Genomic DNA, 12,468 nt, shown 5'->3' with positions numbered 1-12,468 from the left:
AACAGGATTAATAGATTCAGTAGATCATAACCTCTACAGAAGCAATAAAACATGTTTATACGTAGCTTCAATGCAGGACAGCTAAATAGAATCACTGTGTTCAGCTCTATAGAATGACTGTTTTCACTGCACTTGCCATGTCTTTACCATCTGATACATATGATACAACGGGTCACACTCAGAAGTGGAGGGCCAGAAAGGGTGTCTTTAGGAAGGTCGCAACTGTACAATCACACAGTGCTCAAGTAGGCTGTGGAACTCAGAGCCACAAGACACGAATGGGGCCAAGGGCTAAGTATGATTCAAAGAGGGCCTGGAGGTTGATATGGGTAACCAGAAAATCCAATTACAGTCATGAGGATTTGTTTTTTAAAGTCTTGGAAGAGCTCTAAACCTTCCAGATTTACATCACAAAATATGTCTAACTAGCTGGTGTCAGGGGGACACTTTTCCTGGGAGCAGGTTATCTCATAGCTGCCTATTGCAGGGCTTCTTCCACTTTCCTCTGTATCATCTGGAACTGGTCACTGGATACTGGGCTAGATGAACTGCAGGTCTGATCCACTCTGGCAGTGCCTATCTTCCTATTGGTGCTGCAAATCCAAGGATATGGATTTGCTGATCTTCCTTAAGCTCCTAAAAATCTCTCAAGTGGCACAGAGAGCAGAAAAATGTCTCATTAAATATCATCTAGTCTCCTGTTCTTTTTTCTTTTAGGAAGTAAATCTCAAAACTCTTTGGTATGGCCCAGTCCATTATGTCAGCTGCGAATGACACCGAATTCAACTCTGCAGTGTTCCTTCTCACTGGGATACCTGGGCAGGAAGACGTCCATATCTGGATCTCTATCCTCTTCAGCTTAATGTACGCTATTTCAATAGTAGGAAATTCAGTCATTCTGTTCATTATAAAAACAGATCCAAGCCTCCATGAGCCCATGTACATGTTCCTTTCAATGTTGGCTGTCACAGACCTTAGCTTATCTATATCCACCATACCGACAATCCTGGGCATATACTTGTTTAACTCTAGGGAGATCAGCCTTAATGCCTGTTTTGGGCAGCTGTTCTTCCTCCACTTTCTTGCAAAAATTGAATCTTCCGTGCTCTTGTTGATGGCCTTTGACCGCTTTGTTGCCATCTGTAACCCGCTGAGATATGCTTCCATCTTAACTCCACCGGGAATAGCCAAGATGGGGTTGGTGTTTGTGGTAAGAGGGCTGGCTGTAGCATTACCATTCCCCTGTCTCCTGAAAAGGTTCCAATACTGTCGAGCCAATGTCCTCTCGCATTCCTACTGCCTGCACCAGGATGTCATGAAGATGGCTTGTTCGGATATCACAGTCAACTACATCTATGGCTTGTTTACTACTCTCTTCACGTTTGGATTGGACTCACTGCTCATCTTCCTCTCTTACATGATGATTCTCAAAACAGTGCTGAGCATCACGTCCCACACGGAGTGCCTCAGGGCCCTGAACACCTGCGTCTCCCACCTGTGTGCCGTCCTGCTCTTCTACACACCAAACGTCAGCCTGACTGTGATACACAGATTTGGGAATAGCTCTTCTCACTTACTTAAGATTCTCCTGGGCTATGTCTACCTGCTGGTCCCCCCCGTGATGAATCCAATTGTGTACAGTGTGAAAAGCAAACATCTTCGTGAGAGGATAATCAGGGCATTTGTCAAGTGAAGGGTCAGTTCATCACTTGGTTCTGGCACCTGTGACACAGGATCCAAAAAACATGAGTGACGGCCACGGCCACCTATTCCATCCTGGTTCCTTTTTCCCTGAGGCCCCTCCTTTTGCCTCATCTCTTCCCCCAGGGCCCCACCCCTATACTCCCCTTTAACAGAGTGTCATAAACATATAGCTATGGGTAGCATAAAATCCCTCCTTTACCTGTAAAGGGTTAAGAAGCTCAGATAACCTGGTTGGCACCTGACCAAAAGGACCAATAAGGGGAGAAGATACTTTCAAATCTGTGGGGGAAGGTTTTTATTTGTGTTCTCTCGGGAGAAAGAGGGGGACCAGGCAGGAAAGAAAAAAACCTCTCCTAAACCATACCTGAAATAAGTCTCTAAGATTACAAATTGTAAGTATAGCAAGAGAAGGCGTTAGTTTACCTTTTGTTTTAGCTTGTGAATTTTCTCTGTGCTAAGAGGGAGGTTTATCCCTTTTTTTTTTTTTTTTGTAATTTTGAAGTTTGCCTGGAGGGGAATCCTCTGTGTTTTGAACCTGATTACCCTGTAAAATTACCTTCCATCCTGATTTTACAGAGGTGCTTGTTTTATTTTGTTTTTATAATACAGTTCTGTTTTTTTAAGAATCTGATTGGTTTTTAGTGTCCTAAAAACCCAAGGGTCTGGTCTGTCCTCACCTGGTTTACCTATTTGGTTGGTAGATTATTCCCAAACCTCCCCAGAAAAGGGGGTAAAGAGGTGGGGGGATATTTTAGGGAAAGAGGAACTCCAAGTGGTTCTTTTCCTGAATCTTTCTCTAACTCACATGGTGGTGGCAGTAGTACCCATCCAAGGACAAGAAAGGATTTGTGCCTTGGGGAAGTTTTTAAGCTAAGCTGGTAGAAATAAGCTTCGGGGGTCTTTCATGCGGGTCCCCACATCTGTACCCCAGTGTTCAGATTTGGGAGGGAACCCTGACACTGAGACTCTGCTCCCTTGTCTGGCTGGAAGCCAGAGCCGGGCCATGGTAAGAGCTGCCCAGACAGCCACAGCCACTGTGGGTGCCCCAGACCCTCCACATTTTACTCCCCAGGATGTACAAGCCAGGTAAAGTGGGCAGTCTGGGGTTCCTCACAGCAGCCAGTGCTCCCGGAGCAGCTCTTACCATGGCCTGACTCAGGCCTGCATGTAAGGCGGAGCATCGGGGAAAGTGGAGAAGCAGGAGGCAGGGCTTAGTGGGAAGAGATGGGATACAGGGTGGGGCTTCAGGGGAAAAAGGGGAGTAGGGGATGTGGCAAGTCTGAAACAAATGTCACCCCAGCAAGCAAGATGGTGGGGATGTTCCTGAGCAAAGGAGGAAGATGGGGCTGGAGGATCGGAGAGCCTGTGTTTTGGAGAAGACTAAATTAATGTGACCCCACAAAGGGTGCTCCTCTTTTAAGTATCCCAGGCTGAGAGTAAGTCACTGCAAAAATCTCAGAGGGAAGGTCAGTGTGCCTGCAGCGCCACCTCAGGCCTGAAGGAGGCATCCTGAGGTGGCATCTGTCCTCAGGGACTTGGTCTGGGTGTTCTGTGCTCTAGGAAGCTGTTACCAATGAGAGTATGTCAGCCCAGTCCCCAGGCTGCTCTTGACTCCACGCTGTAGGGTGAGAACAGGCCAGTGAATCAAATCACTGTAACTTGCTCCTTGCCATTCTCAATCTCTGAAGTGCAGGGATTCTTGCCATTCTCAATCTCTGCTGGCAGACCAGAGACTGGAATTCTGGTCCTGTGGTCCAGGCACTGCTCTGTGACTCAGGACTGCTGTGTTTGATTCCCTGACATGTGTCACCATGGTCAAGCCATTGGCTGTCTCTGATCCTCTGGACAGGTGGATAATAGCCCTGCCCTGCCTCACAGCAGGCTGAGCACTGTGGTGACTGGGCCCAGGCTCACACAGGTTTCAGCAAAGGCTGCTTCCACAAGAAAGGGGACAAAAGATGGGAAGATGCTCTCAGAGACACAGGGAAACTAAGCTGTGTCCCAAGAGCTCCTTGGCTTTCCAAAAGAATGTAAGATGGGCCAGCTCTGTTCCTCTATTTCCAGAGCAAACCCTGTCTAACTCAGTTGGTAGTGAGACGTGAGATAGATGAGTGTAGACGTGTGACAGCTGCCTGTTATTTTAAATCCATTTTCTCTAATGCTTTGTTCTATTTGACAATAAACCTTCTACTTTGAAGGAGGCTGGGGTGGACTTTGTAGCGCTGGTCACAAAACCCCCTAAAGGGAAGAGACTGTGCTGTCCAATCAGACTTGCTTTGTGATAATTGTGATGTTGCACTCTATTTGTTTATGGAAATATGCTTATGAGTGTAAATATGACATAACTGGAAAATGCTTTGTGCTAGGTACGCCATGTAACATATCTTTGCAAAGGTTATTATCTACTGAATGTGTTCATCCTATTTCTATGCATGTATCATTTTTATATCTGAAGTTATGAGCACTGCTTCTATGCTTTTATTTGAAGTGTTTGCTGTAGGAAACACATAAGGGAGATTTGGCCAACATATTGTGAAGGGACAATTCAAGTAATTGGGAGTACTTAACTAACAATAGACTTTGGGAGATGCCAATCCACATCTGAACTTTCCTGGGAACATTCAAACTAACATGGAAACAATGGTGTCAGCCTGCAAAAAGCTGAATTGTTCATGGACATGTGACCATGTCACCTGGTACTGGAATCCATCTTTAACCTCATGCCTTTCCATTTAGAAGGAGGGCTGGGAACCCAGAGAGAGACAAAGGATTCCCGCCTTATGCACAAGCTATAAAATTGGATGGAACAGAACAAAGGCCCCAGTCATGTGGAATCCCCTGCTTTTCACCTAAGATGCCTGCTGGAACTAACAAGGACTGTACCAGGGGAAAGGATTGGTTCCACACTAGGAAGGAGTCTAGTCTGTGAAAAAAGCTTATTGGAACATCTCTGAAGATGAGATTTACCTGTATTCAGTTTCGTAATGTATTAGGCTTAGACTTGCATGTTTTGTTTTATTTTGCCTGGTAACTAACTTTGTTCTGTCTGTAATTACTTGGAACCACTTAAATCCCACCTTTTATACTTAATAGAATAATTTTTGTTTATTAATTAATCAGAGTAAGTGATTAATACCTGGGGAAGCAAACAGCTGTGCATATCTCTCTATCAGTGTTATAGGGGCCAGACAATTTATGCGTTTACCCTATATAAGCTTTATACAGAGTAAAACAGGGTTTAGGCTCCCAGAAAGACTGATTACTGGGTGCTGGGAAAGTCCCTGTTAACTGAGAAGCCCCTGGGCTAAGTGAACCTTAGTTTCTGTGAACTGCAGGGGGGCATGGCCCAACCTCTTGATCTGTGCTGGAGCCGACTGGTGTGCCTAGCTCAGCAAGATGGGAGTGGAGAGAAGCCTTTTCTGGCAGGGGTGTGTGTTCTCAGTGGCATCCCAGCACATCTAGTGGCAGTCTTGAAGGAGTTTCTGTGACCCAACCCATCACTATAATCATAGAATCATAGAATATAAGGGTTGGAAGGGACCCCAGAAGGTCATCTAGTCCAACCCCCTGCTCAAAGCAGGACCAATTCCCAGTTAAATCATCCCAGCCAGGGCTTTGTCAAGCCTGACCTTAAAAACCTCTAAGGAAGGAGATTCTACCACCTCCCTAGGTAACGCATTCCAGTGTTTCACCACCCTCTTAGTGAAAAAGTTTTTCCTAATATCCAATCTTTTAGCATAGATGAGGTTCCGTTCCCAGCTGCAAGAATGGGACAATTTTGAGACTTTCCCCAAGACAGGAAAGGACCTGGTTAAGAAGGTAAAGAGACCATATATCCCAGTTTTACTGTGACAATCCCGGTTCTTCATGGCCAGTGCATATCCTTATTGAGTGCCTATCAGGATTCAGAGGAGCAACTTCTTCAAATTGCATCCAAGATAACATTCCACCCAAGACAATTATTAACCGGGTAAAAAAATGACTAGGTAAGTTCATGGAAGATAGTTCCATCCGTGGCTCTGTGGTGGAAAATTAACCATGTCTTCTGTTTCAAATCAGAATCACCTGAGGATCCCTTATTCAAGTATACGTATAAAGGGAGAGTCAGCCGTAGCTGCTCTGCATAAGCAGGAAATACAGGAGTTTATGTAGCTGAAAATCACAATTTGTTAGGCACACATCCTTTAAGAGCATTTTCCCTTATTTGGCATATAGTGCAAGCTGTAACAGGAGCTTTCCTTATTTAGGATATAGCGAAACAAGATTTTCCTGTTATTGACAAGTTGTTCTTTGCGGTTAACGGGTCTTTCCTAATTTCTAGCTGGTAGGGTGATATTTCTTAAGCTATGTTGCTGCAATTGCCCCACACTGGAATTTTCCTGACTCTCTTTTTATGCTCTCTATACACAGTTAGCTTGACCAAAGCTTTAGGCCTACTTGGGAAGTGTTAGGGGGCTTATTCCTTCACCCACTTACTTCCCTGGTCCTTCTCGCATGAACAGAGAGTAACAATACCCGAAGTCCAAAGGTGCAAACAATTCTATGTTTATTGGGGTGAACTTCCAGCAAGCATGATTCCAGTTTCCTTCCTTAGTATCCTCCTTCCCAGCTCTGACACCGCAGAGCCTTACACCTGAGTCCCTGTTCCCATTCCTACCCTTAGCCAAACATGATTCCAACTTCCTTACTCCCATTCCCTGTTCCCATTTCCCCCTTTAGCAAAACATGATTCCAATTTTCTTACCCCCATTCCCTGTTCCCATCTCCCCCACCCACACCCACTCACTTCCTCATTGACTACGGATTATATAGTAAAACTTGAGTTCTGCTTAGCTATACCTTAACCAATCATTTTCCTGAAATTTAACTAACCAATCCTAACATATTGTAACATGATTATGTAACCAATTATATCCCACCACCTTAATTAGTTTACACCCAGCAAAATTAATTATACAGCAGACAGGAACAATCACAGAACCAGACAGAGATTATACAGACAAACAACAGCAAAGTGGGAACTATAATGACAAAACAATACAGAAGTGAGGATTTCACATCCCAGCTATTGATAAGTGAGTTCTTGCCAGACAGGATGCTATCAAACTAAGTTTCCTTTTGTATTTTCTAGACACTTCCCTTTCTCTGGAGGTGATAGGAATACAATCCTGTCCTGATAGTGCCTAACAGCCCAATAGCACCTTATTTCAATGTGACTAGTTTGGAATGTGAGGAGGTGACCGGTCGCTTCCTAGCTTATGGCTGCCTCTGCTGCTTAGCCAAAGGCCTTAGCCTAAGAACAGGGCCTCAGACTGTCACAGTAAGAGAAGGCCCTTACTCCAGCAGACAGTGATTTTGATTCTTTCTTTTATACCTGTAGAACAAACCAAGTGATAAGAATACACCTAAATTCTTAAAGTACAGGCCTTTGCAGACAGGCCTGAATATCTATATCCTAACAGGAAGTTTAGGCCTACTGGATTTTTCCTCCACAGCTCTTAGTCAAGATGGTCACGGACGCAACCCCATGCTGTGGGTGTCTCAAAACCACTGACCGTCAGAAGACGGGATCAGATGACGGAGGATGGGCCACTTGATAATTGCCCTCTTCTGTCCATTCCCTCTGAAGCACCTGGCACTGGCCACTGTCAGAAGACAGAACATGGGGGTAGATGGACATTGGTCTGAATCCATATGGCCACTCCTCTGTTCTTAAATTGTTCCTCCGATGGATGGGCTGGTGGAGACAAGCCTTTTCCAGGGGCTCCCTGTGTTATAAAGCTGGTGCAGCCACCCTAGGAGACATCCATGGTAGGGTAACCACACGTCCCGTTTTGGCCAGGACAGTCCCTTTTTTAAGTTCTCTCCCAGCCACACCAACTTTTTTTTAATGTCAAAAGGAGCCATTTGTCTTGGTTGGTCTTGGTGACTTGACCAGCTGGGAGGAGGAAATGGGACAAATGCCCACTTCTGTGAAAAACGTGGGGAAGTGGGGAATGGAAGAATCTTCAGGGAAGGTGAATGGAGAAGCCAGCCCCCGAAACGGGGTGAGATGGGGGGGGGGGAGGGAAGATCAGCGTTCCAGCCAAAGGTGACAGCTTCCTAAGCACTGGGTGGGCTCCTCTAGGGTTTCAGCCACGTGCAACAATCTTGTGTGAGGGAGGGAGACATCCTTGGTTGAGCAGCTGAGGGTCTCCAGTTTTCTCATTGGTAAATATGGTCACCCTAAGTTCCTGTTCTTCATGGGAGGCGAATTCGGGGCTAGTGCTGCCACCTAGGGGTGAGGTCCTGTAGCATGAGGGACAGAGGCTCATGGGTTGAGCAAGAGCTGGGCTGGAAAACAAATTTTTTTCACTCCATGAAACATTTTGACCCAAAGTGAAGTGTTTCCTTTTCATTCACTTTTTTGGGCAGAGTATTCATAGAAAAAGGATCATTTTAATCTGAAAGTTACTGCCCAGCTGCAACTGCCTGGATCCCAAAGAGAAACTAGAGTCTTTTCATCTGCCTCATCGTCACAACGTAAATGAAGGTTGGACTGACTGAGTCTATGGCTGCACTCTGCAATTCCCATCTCCATGCAGCCCCCTTCAAACTGTACAACGCCTCTCCAGCAGATCCTGCAGGCAGTAGCTACTGTGACTGGCCCTGGTAGCACTTCTCTGATCAGCCTGTGCCAGCAGGGAGCTGGAGAGGTTCCTAGAGCAATTGTGGAGGCCCAGAGATTGTGGGTGGGTAGGTCTAGCTACCAGTGGATCACTGAGATCTGTGCCTAACTTTGGGGATCCCTGGATCCTTCGTCCCCCTTTTAATTCATAAGGGAGAAGGGAAGGAACACCCCCCTCCCCAGAACAATCCAAGGGAAATTTCCATGTAGGGAGCCTTGTGGACTCTCCCTTCCCTGGCCTGCACCCTGGGTTTGTCATTCAGGACAGGGGGCTGCCGGGGAGAAATCCGGTCCTATGTTGTTAATAATAATTACTATTATATTATATTTTATTTCAGCAGGATCACAGCTGTGACAGCATCATCATTACCACTCGGCCACCTTTGAGGTAGCCCTATGACTAACTGGAACTATATGCACAGTGATGACAAGCCCAGATACAAGGAATAGAGCCTGCAGCAGGGCTGACACTGCAGTCCAGTTGGGTAGCCTCACCACACGTCCCCTGTGATTTGGTCTCCTGCCATAGGTCATGAGAGGGGTTAAAGCTGGTGCACACTTAGCCAAGCATCTCAGGTTCCCAAATGGCCAAGTGGCCCCCAGGGGAAAGTGCCGGCATCTTCATATAGACACCTGCCTCCCCGTCTGAACAGAGACTGCCTGCTGCCCATGCAACCGCTCCGATGACTCCTTGTCCTCTAGGATGAAGACCTCTGGCGGCTTCTCTTCTAGCAGGAATTGGGTACGTTGGCAGGTTTCACCGTCTTTAAAATGTGAAGTGAAGCATAAAGGCTGCAGGCTGGCTCCATTCTGGATCCACTCTGATGGGGACCCGGGCAGGCCGAGGGACTTCAGACTTCCCCAGCGATGTCTGAGCGTGTCTGTGTGAAGAGCTTCTCAGCATTGTGAACTCAGCGACATGGCTGGAGCCCAGAAATAGGCTCTGCCAGCACGTAGCTCCAGTGTTGTCTCTCCACCTCCCTGGGGGGGGTGACTGAGAGACCGCTTTTCTTCAGCTATTGCTTCTTTTCCAGAAGCCTGGTGTTAAAGTAAGAAGAGCCAGGCTAGTTTCACCTAATACAGCCATAGCATAAATACCCCAATAGTCAACCCAATATAGCTCTACAGCAAACATCCCAAGAACTGGGTTTTACAGACACATTCATTATGGCAGCTCAGCTCCATGCCTGTCCCAATGTCATTCCAGTGTGTGATGTATTTTATCAATTCAGGGCATAGACATTCAGAGAGAGAGAGAGAGAGAGAGAGAGAGAGAGAGCAATAGAGTACATTTGTGTGTGAAATGAGGTTCCATTTCCATGAATACTCATGCATTTGACTTTGAATCCACTTCTTGTAAATCCACATCATGGTGCAAATAAGAGGTGCTGGGGTTACTCTGTACTAGAGAGTGAGAGCTCAGGGAATGAATATTTTCTATACTGACCCCAATGCCTGTTACCACTCCGGATACAGGCTACAGACTGACAGAACAGAACCTGAGGAGAACCCATCAGCTATTAACCCAGGGACAGAGGAGTTATTGGACTTTTGTTGGCAGACAAGCAACTGACTGATGGCTGAGACGCTGCGATCTCTACAGGTTCTGAAGAAATCCAGATGACAGACACGACACTGTAAGTCACACTCTGACATGACAATGAGAAATCATCTCTGAAGGAAGATGAGAGGGGAAACAATGGGTTGACGTGTGTGTACCAAAGTACAGATGTGTAAATATTATGCCAGAACTTTTAATTGTAATACAAATATTACAAACTACACTTTCATGAGATGAATAGATGTTGAGAGCCTGCTGCAGAGATGTTGCAATCTCTAAGGCAAGGAGCAGTGGTAACTTTGTGCTTAATGTCTTTGACTCTAGAAAGTATTTCAGAAGTACTCCAACTAGTATTCAAAATTGGGTTTGTGCTATTAACGCTTTGTTCAGTAAACAGTTGTATGATACTGTCTCCTGGTCACTGACCAGAAGCTCTTTCTAACACTGACGTTCAGGGTGATGAACACAAACCCTCTGCAATACCTGGGCAAGACTTTCCAAAAAGTCCTGAGAGAAAAGAACTGATAGTTTGTATTTCAGCAAACACGAGAGCTGAGGGGCAGGAAAGGGGAGTGTAACAGAGCTTGCATGTAATTTACGCCCATCACCTGTTACATGAGCATGGCTGAAGTAACTTGCACACTCAGCTTGACATTAGCGCAAACCTAGTGTTTGCATATTCACACTTTTGTGATGCCATCCCTTCCCCCGCCCAGCTGAAGTAACTCTCTGTGTTACCTTGTAACTTGCTAAAAATCTACAGACCCTTACACGGGGAGAGTGTGGCCGGTTGGATCACAGATCCCCCCTTGGAGGCTGCCACCAGATGTGCCAGGACTACCTCTGCTCCTGCTTTCCTGCTCTGTCAGCTTAGGACTTCAGTGCCCTGCCTGGTTTGAGCCAGACCTGCTAGCCCGCTGCAAACCCAGACCGAGATCTGAATCACATCCCACAAACTGAAAGCTTAACTGAGAGCAGCTTACAGAAGTGTGCCTGTCTTTAACACACAGATGTCCAACTCCCAGTGGGGTCCAAACCCTAAATAAATCCGTTTTACCCTTGTCAGGGTTCCCTTCCCACTCTAAGCTCTAGGGTACAGATGTGGGGACCCGCATGAAAAAAACTCTAAACTTATTTTTACCAGCTTAGGTTAAAAACTTTCCCAAGGCACACATTTCGCCTTGTCTTTGAACAGTATGCTGCCACCACCCAAGAGATTTAGACAAAGAACAGAGACAGGACCACTTGGAGTTCCTATTTCCCCCAAATATCCCCACAAGCCCTTACACCCCCTTTCCTGGGGACGCTTGAGAATAAACAAGGTGAGCACAAACCAGCCTTGAATTTTTAAGACCAAAAACCCAATCAGATTCTTAAAAACCAGAACTTTATTAGAAGAACAACAACAAAAAAAAGATAGGAGAACAACTCTGTAAGATCAGAATGAAAGATAATCTTACAGGCAGTCAGATTCAAAACACAGAGAATCCCTCTAGGCAAAACCTTAGTTTACAAAAAGACACAAAAACAGGAATACACATTCCCTCTAGCCCAGCGAATTTCACAAGCCAAAACAAAGAAAACCTAACTCATTTTCTAGCTAGATTACTAACTAACTTTACAGGAGTTGGAAGGCTTGCATCCTTGATCTGTTCCCGGCAAAGGTATCACACAGACAGACAAAAGCCTTTTCCCCCCCTCCAGGTTTGAAAGTATCTTGTCCCTTCATTGGTCATTTTGGGTCAGGTGCCAGCTGGGTTACCTGAGCTTCTTAACCCTTTACAGGTAAAAGGACTTTGCTTCTGGCCAGGAGGGATTTCGTAGCACTGTATACAGAAAGGTGGTTACCCTTCCCTTTATATTTATGAAGGGAAGGGTAACCACTCATCAGTTGGTTCACCCTCTATAACACTGATAGAGAGGTATGCACAGCTGTTTGCCCCCCTGCCCAGGTATTAATACATACTCTGGGTCAATTAAAAAGTGAAAAGTGATTGTATTAAATACAGAAAGTAGGATTTAAGAGGTTCCAAGTATTAACAGACAGAACATCTTGTGGGTGGAGACCCCCTCCACTCCCCTAGACAAAATCCAGCTGCAAAATGGAGTTTTGGTGTCCCCCGGGCAAGTCACATGTCCACGCATGACTGAGTTCCCTATCAGCCAAGCCACATTCCTGGGAAAGCCCAGATGTGGATCGGCATCTCCTAGTTCATTGTTGGCATAAGGGCTTCTTGATCGGGCACTTACTGAGAATAGTCTTTTCTCACGAAGCTGACCAACTGCTTCACTGAAACCTACTCAGAATTAAACAAGTATGCAGCCAATATTCATAACTTCGAATGCACAAATGAGACATGTATACAAACAGGATTAATAGATTCAGTAGATCATAACCTCTACAGAAGCAATAAAACATGTTTATACGTAGCTTCAATGCAGGACAGCTAAATAGAATCACTGTGTTCAGCTCTATAGAATGACTGTTTTCACTGCACTTGCCATGTCTTTACCATCTGATACATATGATACAACG

The 12,468-nt window shown here is 45.6% G+C and overlaps 1 protein-coding gene across 1 annotated transcript; it reads left to right on the top strand.

Annotated features, from left to right (window-relative positions):
- The first annotated feature begins 757 nt into the window (after nucleotides 1-757).
- On the top strand, nucleotides 758-1,693 carry LOC142068511 (olfactory receptor 51G2-like). Its single transcript, XM_075117705.1, has one exon. The coding sequence runs from the start codon at nucleotides 758-760 to the stop codon at nucleotides 1,691-1,693; it is 936 nt and encodes a 311-aa protein (XP_074973806.1).
- Nucleotides 1,694-12,468: the final 10,775 nt, after the last annotated feature.

The sequence above is a fragment of the Caretta caretta genome, chromosome 1 (assembly GCF_965140235.1).
Source record: "Caretta caretta isolate rCarCar2 chromosome 1, rCarCar1.hap1, whole genome shotgun sequence".
In the NCBI taxonomy this organism is placed as follows: domain Eukaryota; kingdom Metazoa; phylum Chordata; order Testudines; family Cheloniidae; genus Caretta; species Caretta caretta.
Note: the sequence above shows the minus strand (reverse complement) of the source record. Positions and strands in the feature narration are given on the sequence as shown.